A 22706-nucleotide genomic window follows, 5' to 3' on the forward strand; every position below is an offset into this window, starting at 1 on the left:
GTTTATGGTTTCGTTGCTGAGTGCCCTTTGCTACGCTCTCTCTCTTTCTCGCTTATATAGCTTGCTCACTCTGCATTTGTATGCTAATATTTCAATGTCAAATTAGTTGTAATCAAATTGTGATAAATATGTGAATTATGTGGAATTTATGTAAGCAAGCATTTACCAATGTTATCAAAGTGAAGATAGAACGCAGCTTGGCAGCTATAGAAATTAATCAGTTGACATACTATACTTTAGATTTATTTAAAAATGCTTTAAAGCGCTAATCAATATGAGAGATGTAAAGTAATTTATAAAAAATAAATCAATAAAACATTTTTTGCTGCTTAATACAATTTATTTTAAAAGCTAGCTGCATTTATATTTATATATATTGATTTAAAAATAATTATATAGATTGCTTTAAAAGCTCTAATCAATATAAGTAAGTTTTAAAAAATACATTAAAATTGCATTTTTTGCTGCTTTAATGCCTAATACAATTTATTTTATAAGCTAGCTGCAATTATTTGTTTTAATTAAATATAAATATTCATTTAATCTATCAATAAAACATTATATGAGTAAGTAATTTATAAGTAATAAAGTAAATATTTTGCTGCTTTAATATTTAATACAATTTATTTTATTGCTAGGCGCAATTATATATTTTAATTAGAACCAAAATAAATATTTTTTAAATGTATATAAATGTAATCAATATGAAAGCTGCAAAGTAATAATAAAAAATAAATCAAAATTGCAGTTTTGGCTGCTTTAATATTTAATACAATTTGTCTTATAAGCTAACTGCAATTATATATTTTAATTAGATACAAAATAAATATTTTTTAAATATATATAAATGTAATTAATATGAAAGCAGTAAAGTATTTATAAAAAGTAAATCAAAATTACATTTACGCTGCTTTAATATTTAATACAATTTATTTTATAAGCTAGCTGCATTTATATTTATATATTTTAATTAGCTGCAATAAAAATATATATAAATGTTCAATAAATCTATGAATAACAATTATATGACAATTGTTAGGCCAAGGTCTTGTATTAATTTGACTTCAAGAATTTTGAATTTATCATTGTCATACCCTTTAGTACTATAAGAGAACTTAATTAAATCAGTCACGTAATTTGGATAAGCTCGTGTTGTTAATATCACCGCCGCCCCATCCTCTAAATAATCTCATGCTAGGCAGGAAAACGCTCCTAATAATAACGAACATTTTAAGCTGCTATATGTAGCTATGATTTACTTTATCTCTTATATAACATATCTAACTTATCTGTAGCTTACACTTTATGTTTTTCACTTGCGTATCTTGGTAGCTGCCCAATCTGCATTGAGCTGTAAACAATTTAAGCAACGCAGATCGATTGAGTTGCGCGCGTAGCGGCGCAAACCCTTTCATTAGTTAATGCCAGGCGTTATAATTATAATCATTGACATCACACCTACGGCGCAGGTGCTAAACGAATTTTATGGCTTAACGCCAGAGCAGCGCAGCCTGCGCTTGGAAAGGAGTCGGGGATACGCCTTAATGTCAGCTCGGACTGGTGTTAATCAAGGATCTGCGATTGCTATCGCTCAACGAAATTAGCAGGAATGCGTTAAACGCCAAAAGGCAATTAAGTAATGCGCAACTCATCATTTGATATATATAATTCGTAGAATCCGCTACAATTCGGCAAGAATTACGATGAGAGCCCAAAGGAGTGTGGAGAGTGCAGAGGCTGGACGAACGCCAACGCCAATGCCAACGCCAACGTTGCGGGCTGTTAGAATTCACACTTCAACGCCGTTGGCGGTGGCACAACGGCGTGTGTGTCCTACCGGCCTGTGACTTTGTTCAAATGCCGACAAAGCGCCGCAAGCAGCAGCAGCAGCGACAGCAACAGCAACAGCCGAAGAAGAAACCACAGATCATGCACATAATGTGAGTCTTTGTTTCGCTCTGGTTGCGCCCCCATTTGGCAGCTCTACGCTCAGTCGCTCATTCGCTCACTCTCATTGCTCAGCGCTATCCTTTGTGCCGCGTCATGCGGGCTGGCATTGGTACAGAGGCATCCTTTGAAGCATCCTTCAAGTAACTGCCTGCAATTAGTTGAGTATGCTCTTCAGTTCGGTGGGCGTTTGTCGATCACAGCATTATTAATATGTTTTTAAACCGCTGGAGTGATATATTTATACATATTACTCTTCTCACCTTTAAGCTGACCAACTGTCTGCTCCACGCCGCATCCGCATCCTCTCAGCCTCAGCCTCAGCCTCTGCCTCTTGATCTAATTAATCATTTTTTTTGGTTTGTACCTCGCCAGCGCTGCCGCCTTTTTGTGGTAACATTTGCTGTGTAAACAGTTGCGGTTGAGTTTTAATTTAGTTTTCTTCTTAGCCAGCCAGACAGACAGACAGTCAGCCACTCTGTTCTCCAGTCCCCAACAGCTGTTGTTGCTGGACTTTTGCTTAAGCTGACATATGGGCGTTAGTGGTAATTTTTCAGTGGAGTTTATTGGCCAGCAAGATGCTTGAATTCCAAACTGGACGCATCCAAAAAGTCAATTGCATAAATAGTAAAACATTTAACACAGAAGTAAAAATAAATATGCTAGACTAAAGATATGAAACGAATAGTAAGAATATATTTTAATTGAAGTATTTATCTTAATATAAATTGCATAAGCAACGATTTTAATAAATTGTAAGAATACATTTTAATTGCTGAAATATATTTTCTCTGCATTTACGTTAGCGATGTTTCTTATTTTCTTTTTATCCTAAACAACTCGTAATACACGTAATACACACAAATCCATTTGAAGCTAATTTAAAAACACAATTTAAAGTGTTCTTATGGCTTTAACTTTGTGCAGATGGCAAATTAAATTCCAGCGCTGCTCTCAGGCCATCACTCAAGTTCCTTTTTTTTGCCACTCCATGTGTCCTTTCTCTTGTTTGCTGGTTGCGTTGGCGGCATGTCTTGTTTGCAAATGAATTGCCAACTGAACTAGATGCGCTCGCTTTGCCTTCGACAGCTGACAGCTGAGCAAATTTTTCTTCACTCTCCTGCCAGTGTAAAAAAAAATGGAAATGAAAATGAAAATGAAAACGAAAACATAAAGCAGCATTAAAAAAATTCCCACAACGAATGCCAGCAAAAAAACAAGAAACAAAATATGTAACAATTTGAAGCCAAGGGCCTATGTATCGAGGTATTTATTTATTTCGACTACAAACGAATTGAAATGCGCACACATGAGGCCAAAGTTATGCTGAACTAAGCTTGGGTGGGGGCACGGGGGGGAGGCGTGCTGCAATGAAAGTGTAAATATTAATAAGCGGCAGCTCAAAGGCCGCGCACAGACAAAAGAGCATGCCCAACACTTGCCATTCGAAAGTTCAATAGCAACAATTGTTGGCCAGATATAGCTACAGATACAAATACAGAGATACAGATACATCAATGCCGAACAGTAGCAGTTTGGGTTGTCATAAGTTTTGAGCGATTGCCCCGCAGCGAAGCCACACACACAGCGTGGCGGCCGGCCCCGAACAATAGAGCCGCAATTATTGCCAAATGGCACACACACTGACACACACACACCCACGTCTTGGCAACACGTACGCAAAACTGAGATACACAACTTGACAATTGTCAGACAAGAGCAATAATCATGAGAGAGCGACTTCGCCCTTGGCAACTGCGCTTTTCTTTCTTTGCAGTCGAACACACGCGGCGTATGCGCAACATGCGCTACAGAACTCTTTGATTTTGACCGCTTTTGAGTACAGGAAATGTAGCCAGCGCTCCAAACTATTTATTCTACGCGTGCGAAAATCTTTGGTTAAGTCGTAGCTGCTTTTCCCTAATTAACCAGCGCCAACAACTACAACTGGCAGTAATTAAATGAGAGCGCTACATGCCGCAAAGTTTTGTATTAGTTGTGCAACAGCTTGAGGCACTCGCAACTCACATGTTTAATATACAGCAAATTGCCTTCAAGCTGCTGCTGCCAAGTTAAAGCTGAAATCAGCTATTGAAATATTTTAGCAAACAAGCTGCAACTTTTGTTGTGGCAGCACCTACTACTCGGTGTTTGTCTTGTTAAGGAAGCTAAGCTTGCGTCTAGATCCTGCCAAGGTGCACGTGTCTGCGCTCCAGCCTCCCAAAGCCTTCATAGCTGCGAAGGCGTTATGCGCTTCAAGGCAACAACAGCAACAATCAAATGCCCCAGCCCTGACTGTCTGAGTGCCCACGTCAGAGTCGTGTCCATAGCCATTGCCACTGTTCACTATTCACTGTTGACAGTGTCGCTGCTGTGGCTGCTTCATGGAATGTGCCACACCCTCCACATCCCCCTCACACACACACACACACACAGGCATTACTATCTCTGACGCTGCATAAAATTTTTGCATTCCGCTGGAAGTAGAGATGAAAAATTTGCTATTAAAGGCACGCTATGCTTTTAACTATGCAAATATTTTGGATTTGTGCAGCGATTAAAGTTGAAATAGTTTTAGATTTGTTTTAGAATGCGTTGACAATCAAATTGTGATGGCTCAGAGAATGCTAGCGCTATTTAAATGAATTGTTGAGCGATAAAACACAAAATATAAATTTAAAATAAAAAATTACTGTAGACTAAAAGTAACTCATAATTAAACATAATTATAATAAAATAATAAATAAATTTTCTTCAAGCTACAAATATTATAAAAATAAATTTGAATTGATTTGCAAATAAAGTTCAAATAGTTTTAGGTTTGTTTTACAGCGCTATTTAAATTAATTGTTGAATAACAAAATATAAATAATAATATGTAAAAAATTTGACTACTAAAAATTAATTTATAAATGAAAGCAATAAGCATTACATATTGATTATTACATATTATTTTTTGTGAGTGTCTCTCTAGACAGTTTCATTTATACATTTGTTTGTTGATTTGTTTGCCAATAAAAGTTGGAATAGCTATAAATTTAAAATAATAGTGATAGCTCTACTATTGATTAACAAAATGTAAATTTAAAAGCTTCACTTGCTATGTTAGTTTTTCTTGTTACTACCAATTACCTTCTCTAAAGTAACTGTGCAGTAGGCCCAACTTAAAACAGCTCCTCGCATTAGGCTTAAGCACTTTGTAATTCAATTTAATGAGCTTGAACTGCACTTTGATCATAACAAACTATTAACATTTATAATCCAGTCGAGCTGTTTAGGCCACAAACAGGAAACATAAAACATTTTTCTACAGCCTGGGAACTGGGAATGTCTTCAGCATGTCTCTAACTTAAGATCTAGTCTATGGCAACAGTACATAACTTCAAATCAAGCGCTAAACATCGCGCAATCGTAAAATAAATAAGCGCAGTGTGTAGCATTAGAAGAACTGAAGAGAGGCGGAGCGTAAACTAAATTGCAGCCATGCGCTGATCGCTGATTGGTGCGCTCTCTGCAGACAAACGCGCAGCTGCTCTAAACAGCAGAGACAGAAAGAGAGTGAGAGAGATCAGACTGCGCTCACGCTCTCAGTGAGCGGGCGAGCAAGTCTTTTGGGCTATTGCGCACACGCTCGCACACTTGACACCCTCGTTGCGTGGGTTTGTTGTTGTTGTTTTTGTTCTAAAAACTTGTTTCTGTGTGTGTGCGCTGCTGCTGGCAGCGCTGCCGCTGCGCTGGGCTGTTTTGAAATTCTCAAAGATTCGTTTTAGTCTGGCCTGCTGACCGTTTCAAAATCAGTTTCGAGCTGTCAAGCAAACGAGCAGCATCACACCAAGCAGTTAACTAGAAAAAGTTGCGCATACGCATTAGATACAGTTGAAAAAAAAAAGAAAACTAAATACAAATATTTTGAAAAGACATTTGAAGTGAAGTGTTAGTGCTTAAACCAACGGATTATTATAAGCAACATGGCTGTATCAGCGCTCAACATGACACCCTATTTTGCTGGATATCCCTTTCAAGGTAAGAACAAGAACAACAACAAGCGTTCAGCATCGCTCTATTACCAATTACTACAATTACAAGTAGAAAAAAAAAGAAGTTGCCTACTCATGGTTGGGGCAACGCTTTCGCTAGAGCGCGCGATCATTACCCATGATCAGCTTTTTGACTTATTGATTGTGATCGCAACTTGCAGCCACATTCCAGACTCAGACCCGAGACTTACAGTCTCGAGACTTTGCAGACTTTTTGGCGCGCTTAGCGTTCACTCTGTTCATTGCCCCAGCAGCAGCAGCATGAGCAGCCGATCTCAAGCGATCCTCTGTTTCGTTGCGGCGCTGCTGCCTTTGATCTTGGCTCAGCGTCTGCTGCTTTTCGGGGTCTTGTGTAGCACGTAGCAGCAACGTCAGCGCCCCAAACAAGTCGTTCGGGGTTTTTGGGGCCAACCTTTTATACACTCACTGATATTAGCTGGCACAGCTGGATGTCTGGCTGTCGCTCGTTCGCTCGCTCAGTCGCTCAGTCTGTCTGTCTGTCTGTCTGTCTGCCTGAGCTTATGGATTATTAGTTTGATTTGATTGCATGGGGCCACATGGGCAGCATGCAGCTGCAAGAGTGATCAGCATTTTTCAATGCAACACACACACATACATACAATTTGTGTATGTGTTGCCCACGCAAATTGGCAATTTACGCTTTGTTATGTTTCGCTGACAACAATAACTGCAAATAAATGGCCAGCGTATAGTTTTAGCCCAAACAATAGATCGTGCGAACTGATCCTCATCCCTGGACAGCTACAATGCAAATTGGATTACTTACTGCTGCCCAATCGAGCAGCAGCAAGCAAAGTTAATTGTCGGAACACTTGAGCGCAGGCCACACACAATTCTATACAATGCCTAATGCTTAGACTAATCTCTATCTGCTTATTGTTTACTTGCAGGACAAGGACGCGTCAATCAGCTTGGCGGCGTCTTCATCAACGGTCGTCCGCTGCCCAATCACATACGCCGCCAAATTGTGGAAATGGCCGCCGCTGGAGTGCGTCCCTGCGTCATCTCCAGGCAGCTGCGTGTCTCCCATGGCTGTGTGTCCAAAATACTGAATCGCTTTCAGGAAACGGGCTCCATACGCCCCGGCGTCATTGGCGGCAGCAAACCACGCGTAGCTACGCCCGACATTGAAGCCAGAATCGAGGAACTGAAGCAAACACAGCCCGGCATCTTCAGCTGGGAAATACGCGCCAAGCTCATCGAGGCGGGCGTTTGCGACAAACAGAATGCGCCTTCGGTTAGCTCCATTTCCAGACTGCTGCGCGCCACCTCCGGCTCTGGCGCCGGCAACAGCTGCCACAGCATTGATGGCATTTTGGGTGGCGGCGGCTCCGCTTCAGCAGGCAGCGAGGATGAAAGCGAGGACGACACCGAGCCCAGCGTGCAGCTGAAGCGCAAGCAGCGTCGCTCTCGCACCACCTTCTCCAATGATCAAATCGATGCTCTGGAGCGCATCTTTGCGCGCACTCAATATCCCGATGTCTACACCCGCGAGGAGTTGGCCCAGAGCACTGGCCTAACCGAGGCACGCGTGCAGGTTTGGTTCTCCAATCGTCGCGCTCGTCTGCGCAAACAGCTCAACACACAGCAGGTGCCCAGCTTTGGTGTCAACAATGCAGCTGCAGCTTCCTATGCTGCCACCAACAGCAGCAGCAGCAGCAGCAACAGCGGCAACATCTATAGCACACAATCCTGGCCAGCCAGCGCCAGCTATGAAACGCATGCAGGCTACAGCGGCTCTGTGGCCTCCATGTCGCCTGCCAGCAGCTCCAGCGGCAGCTCCGCCGCGCACAGTCCCGTGCAAAGTCAACCCATTGCTGCCGCCGTCTCCAGCAACAATTTCATGAACTCCGCTTATGCCAGCAGCAGCAGCGCTGCTTACACCAATGCCAGCTCTGCCGCCGCCTATGCCATGCCCACAGCCGCCTCCTCGGCTGAGCAGCTGCGTTCGCAGTTCGCCAGCGCTGCTGCCTCCGGCTCGCATCATGCTTCCTCCTGGGACAGCTACAACTTTGCCGGCTCCTTCTTTCCCAGCGCCAGCAGCCAGCACATGGGCAGCTACCATCAGTCCAGCCAGCCAGCCGCGCCTGCCTATCCCTACTTTGGCTTCTAAGCCAGCGTCGCATCACTCCCGCTACAATTCCCAGTTTTAAGTTAGTTGCATTTAATTTTTTTATAGCTGCTGCCTTTTCTATTGTTTTTACTTCGACTGCTTGTAGTTATAGATTAAGTTAAGCAACTAAGACTGTTTAGTTTAAGTTATCATGTTATTAATTTAAGCGCACACAATCAAAATTAATAAAATTATTATATACAAAATAATTCAAATGCTTTTGTTTATTAAAAATGGGGAAAGAGCTCAGAGCAATTGGAGTTGGGCAAAGTATTAGAAGAATAATGAAATTCCTAAGTGTTTATTTTTCAATGCTTAAAATTGTTCATCAATTGTTCGTCAATGCTTAAAATTGTTCATTAATTCAATGAAAACATTTAGAAAATCGATTGAAATTTTTTGTTATTAATAATTAACACTAATCCAGACCTGATTGGATTTTCCCCAATTCTTGCAACGAATGTTGCGACTGTTTAAGACTCCCAATCTATAAGCTTATTAAATTTAAAGAAAAACAAAAACTTTAAAATTTAATTTTAAATATTTTTTGCAATCATTTAAGTTAAGATTCAATAAATAAATAAATAAAATAAAAAAGTAATTGTAACTCTTTGAATTTTAGCTAAATGTTGAATTTGTTAGAAGCTCAGAGAAGTTTCTAGCTTATTTATTTATTTATTGTACAGAAGGATATAAATACAATTTATAGCCTACTGGGGCTTTGGATAGCACTGGCTACTAAGGCCTTCGGCTAAGTACATTTTATATTTTGTCTTAAAGTTTAAGGGCTTTGTGTTGATTTTTAGCTTATTATTTTTTAAACCTTTGAATTTTAAACAAGTGTGTATGCACTTTTTTTAAGCGAGCCAACAGAAATTTCTAGCATCTCCATCTCTTTATTTTTTAGACCTGCTGAATATAGAAAATGTTTAATTTTTATATGAAAACGCTGCATTACATAAATTCTTAGAAATATTCTAGCATTTAAATCTGAAAATTCAAGCTTATGCCATAGTTGAGTTACCTTAATCCAAAATGGATAGAAATCAAAATCTTGTTAGTATTTATAAAATATTGTTGAGCACATCACAGTCAATTGAACTAAGAAGATGTCGCCAGGACAATAGTGGACCACACAACAGCAGCAGCAAAGAGCGTTGGCCACAAAAACAGGTTCAAGCCCTATGCGCGGTTAATCCCTCAGCAATGTCCCCTAAACTGACAGTAGAACAATTGTCTATAGCTAGTTATGATCCAGCAATGTGTGTTCGATGCTGTGTGTGGGTTTTGAGACTGCGAGGCGCTTTGCCGACTCATGAGCTGACAATTAAACAATTAGAGACAAACGTGCACTCGATAATACGAAAATAATTTACAATAAAGCAACAAAATAGAGCAATTGACAATAGAAGCTGTCGCAAAATGTGAGTAGAGAGGGAAAGAGAGAGCAGGACCACCAACGTTAACATGTTTGAGTTCTTTTCAAGATTGCCGCCTTGTGGGCCGAAGACAAAAAGATGAGAGGCTCCGCTGATGTCGCAGGGAGTGGACAAAGCCATTGACAAAAAGATGGAAAAAAACATAAAAATGCAGCGAGGGTGTATGCACTAGTTAGTGTCCTAGCCCAAGGATGCTGCTTGGCTGTAGGTAAAGTTGGGTCTACGCTCAATTATGTGTGCACAGCGGGCGTCGCACTTACCACCTAGCACTAACACACACACACACAGAGAGAGACACACACACACACATAGTTGCAGTGCCTAAATGAAAACATCAATTAGCTCATATCGCTTGGCAAAGGACGACAGGCAACTGAGTGCGGGGGCACTACAAGGGTGATAATGTGTGTCAACTGTGACAATCATAATGGATGGACATGGATGTCCACTACAGGCTACTCGCATACAGTAGCATTCTCTTATCCTTGCGGGCCACCAACTTGGATATTTTTATACAAATTTAATTTGTGTGTGCGGCAAGTGGCTGCGTCGGCAAAACTGTTGAAAGGCAACAACTTCGCATCCGATCTTTTCAGTGCCTGCATGTGATTTATGCGTTTTTGATAGCTCTGCGAATCTGCGCAGTTCAACTTCCTGTGTGGCCCTCGTCCGGTAGCCAGCGGCAAACTGCAGACGCTTTGTCTCCAGCAATTGCTGCGCTGCTTGATTGATGATCCCCGTCGATCGATGAGTTGTCGTGTGGGAATATCAGCAAATGTGCCTAAAATATTAAAACAAGTGCCAAACCCTTTTGGGACACACAGCGAATTGAACTTGCTACTGAACTTGGTAGCGATCAAAAGTTAAATTCACTTATTCATATGACAGCTGCTGCTGCTGCTGAAATTTAACGCTTATTTCTCACGTACTCGAGCGCATGCCAAAATTAAATATACACATAGCATAGTTTATCATATGTTCATTAACAATTATTTACGTACAAGTGCAAGCGAGATGCCAATAGATTTATCATTTGGGCTGCGCAGTCAGCGTTGATAAAACATCAAGACCAATCTGATAAGGAACGCTTTAAATTCCGTTACGTAACGCAAATTTAGAGCGTAACAATTTGCAGCTGTGAAAGAGACAGCAACAGTAACATAAATATACATTTTGTTTGCTTTATTTTTGCTGTTTTTATTTCCCTTGTGAGCTGCGAATAAACGACTGCGGGCTATAAACGCATGAATTTTGATCGATTCGCGTTAAGAATTTGATAAGCTTGTTGTTTGAGCAACGCATGTTAGCCAAGGGCTACTTAGAATGCGAGCACACAGGTGGGAAAACAAGTGCAAGAGAGTTGGACAATCAAAATTTGGCTTAAACTGAGAATGATGCATGCAACTTTGTGGGCTTAGAACTAACAATTGGTAGTCAAATGATAAGCAATTAATATATAAAGCATACAAATTAGTATAAGGTATTGTACTTTATTAAAATTCTAAGCAATTGGCAAGCATTGGAATCCCACATGTGCCAAAGAGTGAAGCTCTTAATCAGCTTAAAGTATTTATTTATTTACAAGCTTAATTGTTATAGAAAATATAATATAATAACTAAAGCTGAGTGCTAGTTGCTGAGGCTATCAACTTTATTCCAATCCATTTCTTCAGTCTTGTTTAATACTTTATTTAAACTCAATTTAAACTGAATACTTTCTTTAAGAAAAAAAAATGTTAAAGTGTTTAAAAAGAATACACAGTTTGATTTTGACTAAAATATACTTCCTTATTGTTTTGCATTTATTAAAGTTACAGTTAAAGTTAAAAATTCTAACAAAATCTTACCCAATTTCTACAGAGCTGTACTAAAACTCAATTGAATTAGGGTTAGATGTTGAGCTTGAGTAATATATATTTTAAAAACGAATCTATTAAACAGCTTGAAGTAATCGAATCTGTTTCTTCAGTCTTGTTTAATACTTCATTTCGATTAAAGAGCAAACTACACTTTGTTATTGTTTTGCATTTAAAACTCTAACAAAATCTTGCCTAATTTCTCTTGAGCTGAACTAAAACTAATTTGATTAAGAGGTTAGATGTATCGCTTGAGCAATATATACTTTTTTTCAAAACGAATATCTTTAAGTATTCGAATTTCTGAAGAGATAAATTCTCTTATTCAATACTTTATTTCGACTAAAAGGGCAAAATATACTTTAGAATTGTTTTGCATTAAAGTTATATTAAAAATGCTAACAAAATCTTCCCCTATTTCTATAGAGCTTTAATCATAGTAGCTGTACTAAAACTCATTTGATTTGGGGTTAGCTGACTCCCTATATATTTGAAAAAGCGTAAAATTCTTAGAGCGTGCTGCATCTGTTAGTTTTTGTTCATACTTTATTTCGACTAAAGGGCAAATATTTTTGCATTTTTTAAAGTTACATCAAAAAAAATTTTTTTTTTCCCCTTGCCCAATTTCTATATAAGCTTTAAATATAGCTGTACTAAACTCCTTTGATTTGGGGTTAGCTGACTCCCTATATATTTGAAAAAGCGTAAAATTCTTAGAGCGTGCTGCATTTTTTTCTACATTACTTTCTAATAACAATAACTTGGCTCTAGCTCTAGCTCACTGGCCTAACGGCAAGCATATACCACATATATTTGAAAGGCACAAGCCACAAAAGAAAAGCGGCAAGCTATTTATAAAAGGCATATAGTTAGGTCCTAGCCATAATTTGGGCTGCAGCCCAATGTCTTTATAACAGACTTGAGCGACTTGAAGTCACCTGCGGGCTTGAGTGTGCGGCAGCCAGCGCGTCTGTGTGTCTGTGCCGCATGCCGCATGACGTAGTTGCAAAGCTGCAGCGCCAAATAACATTATAATTCAATAAGCTGACCGAAAGCCCAAGCCCAAGCTGCTGCTGCTGCTGCCGCAGCTGGGCAAGCAAACGGGTATTGCTCTCGGCTGGAGCACCAAGTGCCAGAGTGTCTGCCTGTGCGGCTGTTGTTGTTGCTGTTGCTGCTGCAGCCAATTGTAGAAATGATCCAAGTGGCAACATGTAATTTGTAGTACGCTGATGGTGGTGGCACAACCTGAGGCGGCAACGATCAGAGCCGCTGCGGCAGTTTAAGCGAGCGTTAAAACTGCGCTCAAGTTGAAAATGTAGAAAGGGTTTTGATTTTGTTCTTGGACTTGGACTTGGCATTTGTTGATGTGATTACGTGATTCTTTTATTGCAATAATACTTTTCAATACTTTGATTATGTTGTACCCAAAATCTGCCGCCAGATCGCGATCGCGATCACGGTTTGATGAAATTGCTTGATCAGGTTGCACAAATTGAATGTTATTTTGTAAAATGCGCTCACGTAGCGAGCCGTGCAATATGCGATCGCCGCAGATTGTGAAACTTTGTAGACTCGTAGACGCTGCAGCAGTTGGCATAGCGCGCGAAGATTCTTTGATCATTTTACGCTCATTTGTCGACACCAGCAGAGAGACTCTCACACACACACACACAGCCTGACACTCGCTGATCTTTAGCATATTTTACGCTCAACTTGTGATCAAACCGTAACTTTTGCCTGTCGTGTAGCTGGACTCGGACTCCAGCTCGAGCTCCAGCTCCAGCTCTCAATATGACTCATGGACCGTTCGGCCTGTACCATCCATCAGTCTAACTAGCCGTCTTCATATATTTGCATATTGGGCTTGGGAAAGTCGTCGCTTCATCTTTTTTCTTTTTTTCTTTTCTGTGTTTTGCACTTCGCTCTGTTGTGCCATTTACTGCATATTAGTTTTGTTTTATTTTCTTGCGCTTACATTTTATTATTATTATTTTTTATTTTTATTGCTATTGTTATTGTGTTCGTTTGCCAGTCAAATTCAACGCTGCTGCTGCTGCTTCTTCTTTAGTTTGACTTTGATCTTTTGCCGACAGTCCAACTGACATTGTAATTGTTGAGAGTTGCTTAGGTATTTTTTTTTTTGTTATTATGACAATTGTTTGTAATTTCTTTTTCTATAGAGGCTTACGCTTTATTAGTTGCGCTTTATGTACTTAAGACTTAAGTTTGATTTGATAACTAAAAATAAACTTTTATAATAAATTAAAGCTCGCCCTATTGGCTTTAATTCTTTAAAACTTAAACAAAGCTACATACTGTGGGAAACTAGCAATTTCTAAAATATTTTTAATATGTCAATCGATCACACATTTTATCTTCATAAGCTCGAAGCACCAAAATAAAATTATAGGCGCTTATGCTTCAATAAAAAGAAACCTTGAAAAATAGTCGCTAATTCAAAAATTTTAAAGCTTAGATTTATAAAATAAATAGAGGCTTGACAGCATATATTTTTTTTATTATTTTTTAGTTTTCTTTTTTGTTTAAAATGGCTGCCATCGTTAGCATCATTAATCTTTTCAGCGCTCGCCATTGAATTTTTGCCAATTTACATGCACAATGCAGCAGCAAAATCGGCAAACGCAACTGCAATGGCAAATGCTGTGAACATTTGGGAAAACGAGTTTCCACGACAAAGTGAAACCCATTGCCAGGCGCTCTATACAAACAACCCAATCATTCAAATGAATTATATGGCGCAGCCATTGAAAGCGTTTTCCCAAGCCATAGCAACTGAAGCTGCGAAGGGGAAGCCAAAGTCAGTCAGCCAGCGGCAGCAGCAGCAGCAGCAGCCAGGAAGCAGGACGACCAACAACAACAGCAGCAGCAGCAGCAGCAATGCGTTGCTGGGCTTGGCTGAGGATATAGTCAATGTCGACGTTGATAGGCGCACAAATTAGCGTGAAGCGTGTAGAAATCGTGGCTGCGAAAAAAAGGGCAAAAAGGAACACGGGACACGATACGATGCGAGAGAAACTGTATTTCAATGCACTCTTGCCATTATTTTTCAACGTGTACAAAATGAAACATTTTTGACACTTTATGCACACGGCAGCTGCCACAAGGAAGCGGCGGAGAGAGAGAGTGTGGGGGGGCAGGCCGCAGGAATCGCTTTGACAGGGAGTGCGCAGCTTGCTTAGCGCAAAGATGGATTATTTTTATGCCTAGTTTGATCTGCTCGGTGGATGTTTGCTTTGGGCCGTTATAAACGCTTGGTGTGACCAAGATACAGAGAGAGAGAGAGAGAGAGAGTGAGAGTGAAGGATGTGACTTTGATGGGGGTTGGCAGCCATTATGAATTGCAAAAACTTAAGCGAGCAACTATGGCGACATTCATGAGACGCAACTAATGAGATTTGTTTGATGAATTTGATTAAATTCAATTAAGGTGTCAACTACAAAATGTTAGAAAAACATGTGAAAAGCAAAGCAAAGTCAACAGAAAAAAATTAGAAAATTAAATTAATTATTTATACGCAGTGGTAAACAAAATAAATGTTGGCTTGGAATTATATCAATAACTCAAATTAGAATGTTAACATTTCAAAACATTTTTATCATTTTTATTTATTTTTAGCAACATTTTTTAGTCAAACTCTTTGCCATTCACAACAAACTAAAACCTTAAGCCTTAAATTGTCACACAAAATCAAAAATCAACCAAAATATTTGATTTGCCTCACAGAGAGTTAAGCCCGCTGCTTGGCATTTTTCTGTTGAAATCGAAATATATCCGCTTATATAGATCAGTGCGAAAAAGTCAGGCTTGTTGTCAAACGTTGGCTCAGCCGCAGGGCAAGCTTAGCTCTTTGCAAAGAGATTGAGATAGAGAAAGAGAACTGAATGTAGGCGTTGCTAGCATTTTGATACAAATCAAACAGCAAAGCAGATTACAATTTATTTAACACACGCACACACGCACACGCACACACAATGAAGCGAAAGGACGCGCGTGCAGCGGATTATCCTGTTGCACTTGTTACGAAGCGTCTTAGGGTTACAGCAGCCCGAAGAAGGCGACAAAAGTAACAAAATTTAAAAACGTTCAAGTTCAAGAGCGGACCTGCTTCAAAATGAACTCATCAAGCAAGAGCGAGAGCAGGAGCGAGTGAGACAACGTTGATCCGCTTACATTTTGCAGTCCGACGGCTAAGTCAAGTAAACGCCCCAGAACGTAGAGGAAAAGTCATGTCATGTTGTGCCCGAGCGGATTTGCTGACACAATTTCTTCAGCAGCTTCAGCTCGCTGCCCGCTGCCCGCTGCCTGAGCTGAACTCAATCCAGGGCCACAATGCGTTGAGCACTCGACAGTTTTGGCAATATTTATTAGCTCGGCTACGCAATCTTAGATGCAAGGACCAACAACAGGTACCACCCCAGGAGCACATCCTGGCCAAAAGCCAGCGCAGCAAATTCTCACTTTGGTCATGGCTGGCATTAGTTGCTGCAATCTATTAACAACTTGCTGTGGCTGCTGCCGGAAGAGCTAATCTAATCAAATCTAATGCTAAACGTCATGACTTGCTTACTTATGGCTCAAGTAGAACAAATGGCATTAGCTGCAAGTACAGAAATTACAAATGAAATATTTTTGCTCAACAATAAAAGTTTTATTAACACGCTGAGCTGAGCGGAGAGCGCTTTAAAAAATAATAGTTAGTTACTTTTGCGATCAAGATCAGCCAATGATCGTGGATCACTGATCAGGCGCAGTTTGCAGTTTGCCGTTAGACTTATTCGCTTTGTAGTTGAGCCGCACTCGCTTTTTTATATGCTATATATACTATATTCATATTCGTATCGGCCGGCGATCGACATGATCACAGCCAAGCAAAACATGGCCCTAGGACTGCCAGTCCATGAATCACTTACAACAACGAGGCTCACATGCTGGAGATAAAGTCTTTGGGGGCTGGCCCAGAACTGATGCCAGCCCCAAGGGGGGCAGCTGTCTATGCTTGACTTGTCAGCCAGCCACTTTATTAGTTGACTTCACTTTGTATTTTATTTCATTACAAGCAAAAGTTGCAAGGCAACCTTTCGTTGATTATTGATTTTTGGCACCCACACGCCAGCGCTGCAAAATTAAAACGCATCCAACTCGAAATGCCAATCGCATTTTGGGCTTGCAAGCTATATATAGCGCCCCAAAGGACTCCTGGGCGTAGCTGTAAACGTCATTGCTCCTAATTGATAATATATGTATGGCATGTTGCTGCTGTTGCTGCCTTTTGCACTTTTGCTCGCCTCGCTTGGCAACTTAATAAAAAGCCAAACGCTGCTGCTGCTGCTGTTTCTGCTCCTGCAGTAAATTGTAAACATATTTGTGGCTTGGCTGGCTGCCTCGCTGTGTGGGCAGCTCGGCTTTTATCTCTATATCGACGCTTGCGGCTTCTCCGAAGCATATAAGCTTTTAATTAGCAAGCATTTCCAATGAGAGTGCTGTGGCAAAGTTCAGCTGCTATCGCATTTATATTAACTTGTCAAAGGCAGTTGCCAAAAGTTCGCAAAGGCAAAGGACATCGGTCTTATGGCTAAGTACATAGAATTTGTTTATGAAACATTGCGAGAACTTGTCGATATTGCAACTAATATGAAAGCACTGAAAACAATTTTAGTTAGCAAAAGTTACAGATACGAATTTAAATAATACTTATAGTAGTATTAATTAAAAAAGAACACAAGCCAGATTGTTCACAGATTAAATTATAAAAATTGTTCCATTTAGATGGAACAACAAGCTAAACCACAAGTTAGCAAAATATAAAATCAGCTATATATATTACGAGTTTGTAATATTTTTATTGCTACACATTAGAATAAAATCTTTAGTTAAATTAAGGTTGATGCAAATGAATTAACTATTATTGTGAGCTAAAGTTCTTATAAAGAATTCAACAATTATATGTATTTGGAATTATTTCATAAGTTTTTTCAAATAATATAAAATATATATCTGTTGATAGTTCGCACACAAATATTTATATATATTTCAAAAGCTTTTAGCCTTAATGCATATATTAATTTATAAAGGCGATAGCTGTTATTTAAAAATACAACAAGCAAAAATATTTGGAGTTTTCTTATAAAGTCTGTTAAAATGTGTTCAGCATATTTTCAAATATATCTAGCATTGTTTAAAAATGTTAACTAAAATGTTTTCATCAATTCTGAAATATTTGCTATACATTTATTTATTTGTTTAATATAATAACAACAACCGATAGACAGCGTCCAAATTTTGGTTTGTCAAGCCGGCGCAACGAATCGCCATTTTTCGCTGTATCCTGGTTGGTCCTTTGGTCATTCTCATCCTGTCACGCGTTCGTTCATGTGTGCGTGTGTGTGTTTTTTTTAAAACTTGTAAAAATAAATGACACTAAATGAAATAAGAGGCGAAAATCTTACCAAATTGTTACTAAAAGGTAAAATGCTCTGCCGCTGTCCCTCTCTCTCTCGCTCTCGATCCCTCTGCGTTGATTGGATTTAACTTCACACATTGCATAGAGTCAGGCAGACTTACGGGCTTGGCACTAAACATGATTTTATTGTTTGCCACAATTAGTTCCGATTGGCACTGGCAGGATCGTTGATCCTTTTGAGCATATGCTCGTTCATCAATAGCTCTCGCAATGATTGCTTTGCCACGTTGTCCATTTACAGCAGATTAGCGACGGCGTTTGCCAAGTCTCCAGACGGGAGCCTGCCCTGAGGCACAGCTGCCGCCCGTGAAATTTGTTGCGCTTCACCAGCCAAAGCCACATTGCCATGGTGATCATTATTGCTTCTTGTCGTGCGTCTATTTATTTATTACACAATGCTAACCATACAAAATTTTAGTCTAAGCGAAACGTCTGGAAGAGTTTTAAAATAAATATATTACGTACTTAAAGTATTACATTTAATTTCAAAATTAGAACGCTATGAGAATTAATGCATTATTTTTTTACAAGATTTTTTATTTAATTATTTAACCACTTATATATCTTTTCTGCATTTAAGAAAATATTTATTTGTAATTTCAAATGAAACAGCCGCAACGCAGTGTGACCAGTTTCAACTACAGCACGCCTCTGGCGTTAGAGCAAAAACAACTTGTAGTTCAAGCTATTTTACATAGATGGCGCTAACAAAAATGTTAAACGTTAGATGGCTAAATACATTAACCAGCTGCATTTAAATAATAAATAAATACTAATAAATTATTTACACCTTGTATAAAGCATTTTTATACAAACTTAATTTTTTACTTTTACTTTGCCTTGAAATATTTAGTTGTCTCAATAGATAAGCGCACGTCGCATTGAAGTTACATGAAGATTTGCAACTTACTTGCCACAAACAATAACAACAACAAGGCTGGGAGTGTGGAGTGGGGACGACTCCAAGGTAAGCACAATATACATAATCATTTTATCATGAATGTGCCCTGCAACGCCCACCACGGACACGCCTCATTGGCCAAGACGAGGCAGCAATCGAGCAACAACAACAACAGCAACAACTGCAAAAAAGAAGAAGAAATGTTGTACGTGCTGTCATCGATCGCGATCGTGGGATACGCAAAGACCTTTGAAACTGAAGACTGTAGCGTGGTCCAGCTGGGGAGCTGTGGAGCTGGGGCTACATGCCTAATGTGATTACAGACTTTAAGTTTATAAACATCGCTGCTCCCCTGCTTTGGCCCTCCTGTTGCGTTGCAATTACGGCGCGTGCAGGCGACGACCCTCGATCCGAAGCAACAGAAGATGCTGCGGCAAACTTCAACCGTGGCTTCCTCATAATTTTTGCTCTATTTTTCATGTTGCCTGCCTGCCTGCCTGCCTGGCTGCCTGATCGGGATCTCCCCAGAGCGAGCTAAGCTGTCGAATTGTCTGGCCGCGCAACGCTGCGAATTTATCGGATAAAGTTGCTGCCGAGCTGCTGCTGCTGCCTGCATATGCTTAGGCTCCGAGCTTGTCAGAGAGTAAGGCACGCGCAAAATCCCTAATGGAATTTTGTAGCAAGAGGGCAATGCCCACGCAAAGAAAACTGGGGCAAGCACAAAAGCTAAAGCTGTACATATATTTATATTTGGGAATATGTTACAATTTGGGTTGGCAATGCTAGTTGCTAGTTAATCATGCAGATCAACACCTTCGCCATTGATTTGTATGGTAATGTGATCGCCGGACTCAGTTTCGCTGGCCGCACGTCTGGGCAGCGGCTGCAAGGACATTTCATCGCTTTGGCGACGCATAAAGCGACGACGCGTGCGCGCAAAGTCAAAAGTTTCGCGCTGACGCTGACGCGACTGCGCATAACTCGCATCTGTCAATTGCTGCAGCTGCTGCGTGGAGCTGGTGCGACGTAGTCCAGCCTCAGCTGTAGTGGACTGCAGTTGCTGCTGCTGCTGCTGCTGACGCATAAAGAATCCTGTGGCATAGCGCGCATCCGCCGAGCGTGAGCGTCGCTGTCGAGTGGAGTCGCGCGCACTTAGCAATTGCTGCAAGCAACAGTTGCAAATAAATCAGTCAGACTTTGCTTATAAATAAAGCTCTCAATACCTGCTGCATTTCATCCTTGCGTCGACGCAAGCCTTGCTGCTCCTCCAGCTTGTTGCTCATCATGGACATCCAATCGCGCGCTTGACGCAGCGACAGCGAGCTCTGGGAGCGCTCTGGCAAACTGTTAAGCACAAAGACACGCGGAAAGTCCAAGACAAAGTCGCGACTGCGCATGCGTTCAGCCAAAGCGCTTGGCGCAGGCTGCGACTGAGCTGCTGGCGCAGCTGTTGCAGTTGTTGCCACAACTGCTGCTGCTGCTGCTGTAGCCTCATACTCCAATATGCTCTCCTCGCTGCCCAGAAACTGCAATTAGAGCTGCCAGTTATAAACTTAAATTTATATATTGATAGCAAGCTCAACTACAAAAGCCAAAGCAGCGTTTGAATTTTCAATTAAATTTTTATTTTTAATATTTTATTTTATTTTTGGTTTTGCTTAAATATGCTTGAGTCCACATTGTTTGAAATATTTTTTATTTAATTGTTTATGTTACGTATAATCGACAACTAATTAAGGCGCTAATTGTTGGGGTTTTATTTTTTTTTTGAGTGGGGCAGTTAAATTGCAGTTTGATTGTGGGTTTGTGTTAAGTTATGCGAAATTAATTGAGAAGAAAGCAAAAGCTAATGGCAGATATGTTTGTCTGGAACAGTTTTAGCTTAAGAACTACTTGGGTGTTCTAATTCAGAACAATGCATTATCCATTATGGTAAAGTTCATGCAACAAATCGTTCATTTTTTATGATCGTTATTGCTCATGAACTTATACAAATTCAACTTTAGAACCATTTCAAGTGTTTATTTTTAATTGTTAAGCTCTGCGCAGCTAAATGTATAAAAAAATATATATATAAAATATACAACAAAATTATATTAAATAAATACAACTAGCGATAGATTTATTCAATTTGAACTTGTTTACAACTAAAAGCGAATACTTTGGCACCTTCTTCGACATTCAACATGAGTTTTGAGTGTGTGTGTGTTTGAGTTTGTGTGTGTGTGTGTGTTTGTGTGTAGGCAGTGCCTTTGACTAGCAAAACAGGCGCTGATTTTGCTACAAAAATTATTGCATAAAATAATTACAGCTACTACGCATTTGTATGATTTATCATATAGTTTAGAGTAGTTTATCGTTATAGTTATTGTAGTACACACGTAGATAATTCTGTTTGTTTTTTGTTGTTTTTGTTTTTGTTTTGCGCTTCACATTTATCGACAATTGTTATGCTTAATACATATATAAAAACTTAAATAGTTTAACTTAGAGCACGTGCGTTTCGTTTCCCATTGCAGCAAAGTCTTTCTTGTTTTCTTGTTTATTTTTCTTTTTTTGTGCTGTCCACAGACTTTTGGTCAGCAGTGTAAGTACGCACGCATATTTACATAATGGAGAGCTTACGACCCGAAATTCGCTGCCAACTGGCGTAAGTACTTCAGCAACGTAGAATGTATACTTCGTTTAAATATTAAATTAAAATTACGAGTTCTTGTTTTTTATGTTTTTTGTGTTTTTGTTTTTTTAACTTAAACGTCAGTCACCTGTCGACTGGCAGTGCAAATGACCTGCGGCATTGTCGCCGGCGCCGAGTTGCGACGTCCGAGCTCACGATCCTGTAAAATCGATGCGATCATCTGCTGATGCTGTTGACTACTACTTGGACTACGGTGGTGATAGTTAGCACTAGCGTTAAAACTACTCATGTTTGACTGCGGCAGTCCCACCATGATTACGGGCACCTCGAAGGAGGCGTCATTGAAGTCATTGGGAACTGCCGCTGCCATTTGTTGTGCATTGGCTGGCATGGCAAGTGGCGCATTATGCTGTGGACTCGGTGTCTGATAGATTTGATCACCCACCACATAGCCGTAGAACTTCAACACATCCAACTTGCACATGGGGCAGGTGCGATGCTCAATCAGCCAGGGATCAATGCAGTTTTTATGAAACTCATGGCTGCAAAGAGTTCAAAAGTAAGTCACACAAATTGAGCAATAATATTTGGCTTCAACTTACTTGCAGGGCAAGATCCTTATTATGTCAGAAGGCCTGTAGGACTCAATGCATATGGCGCAGCAGTCGCTGTCCAAGTCCTTTTCATCAGTCATCTTGCCTGTCTTTGTAGGTATCTTCATAATGGCCTTCTTGGTTACAGAGCAAAGATTGCGCTGCATTATAAGAAAGATAAATTAATGAACTCTTGAGGTTGTTAAGGGCGCACTCACCGATTGCTGATCCTTTGCCTGCATATAGCGGAATCTTTGTATGTAGTAGAAAATCAGCCATACCAACGATATAATCATTAGCACAATGAATGAAATGGATACAAATAACACCGATGTGCTGCAAAAGTTAAAAATAAAATTAATTAGTAAGCAAATAAAAACTAAAATAAAACTGCGCTTTCACTTGGAGACGCCGGGGTTTGAACCCGGGACTTCTCACATGCGAAGCGAGCGCTCTACCACTGAGCTACGTCCCCTTAAAGCACATGCGAGTCAAATGCGCATTTTGTTACAGTTGAAGCCTGCACTGCTTTGTCGACTTAGCACATTGCAAACATTTCACCATGAGAATAAGTAGCGCATTTGACTACTCATGCTTTCATGGGGACATAGCTCAGTGGTAGAGCGCTCGCTTCGCATGTGAGAAGTCCCGGGTTCAAACCCCGGCGTCTCCATGCTGA

At 40.1% G+C, this 22706-nt stretch overlaps 2 protein-coding genes and 2 non-coding genes across 4 annotated transcripts; 2 read left to right on the forward strand and 2 right to left on the reverse strand.

The window, feature by feature from the left end:
• Positions 1–5752: 5752 nt before the first annotated feature.
• On the forward strand, positions 5753–8280 carry LOC108595407 (protein gooseberry). The gene is made up of 2 exons (XM_017980632.1): positions 5753–5970; positions 6896–8280. Exons 1-2 carry the CDS (start codon positions 5916–5918, stop codon positions 8116–8118), a joined length of 1278 nt encoding a protein of 425 aa, XP_017836121.1. The 5' UTR covers positions 5753–5915; the 3' UTR covers positions 8119–8280.
• An 11238-nt stretch (positions 8281–19518) lies between these two features.
• On the reverse strand, positions 19519–22361 carry LOC108597315 (protein goliath). Its single transcript, XM_033295097.1, has 5 exons — positions 22246–22361; positions 22037–22188; positions 21880–21976; positions 20020–20322; positions 19519–19958 (listed from the first exon to the last, which is right to left on the reverse strand). Exons 1-5 carry the CDS (start codon positions 22321–22323, stop codon positions 19590–19592), a joined length of 999 nt encoding a protein of 332 aa, XP_033150988.1. The 5' UTR covers positions 22324–22361; the 3' UTR covers positions 19519–19589.
• A 69-nt stretch (positions 22362–22430) lies between these two features.
• Trnaa-cgc lies at positions 22431–22502 on the reverse strand. Its single transcript has one exon. It is a non-coding gene; the product is annotated as a tRNA-Ala (tRNA).
• Positions 22503–22628: 126 nt separating this feature from the next.
• Positions 22629–22700, forward strand: Trnaa-cgc. Its single transcript has one exon. It is a non-coding gene; the product is annotated as a tRNA-Ala (tRNA).
• Positions 22701–22706: the final 6 nt, after the last annotated feature.

Source organism: Drosophila busckii, chromosome 2R (genome assembly GCF_011750605.1).
Source record: "Drosophila busckii strain San Diego stock center, stock number 13000-0081.31 chromosome 2R, ASM1175060v1, whole genome shotgun sequence".
NCBI classification, from domain to species: Eukaryota; Metazoa; Arthropoda; class Insecta; order Diptera; family Drosophilidae; genus Drosophila; species Drosophila busckii.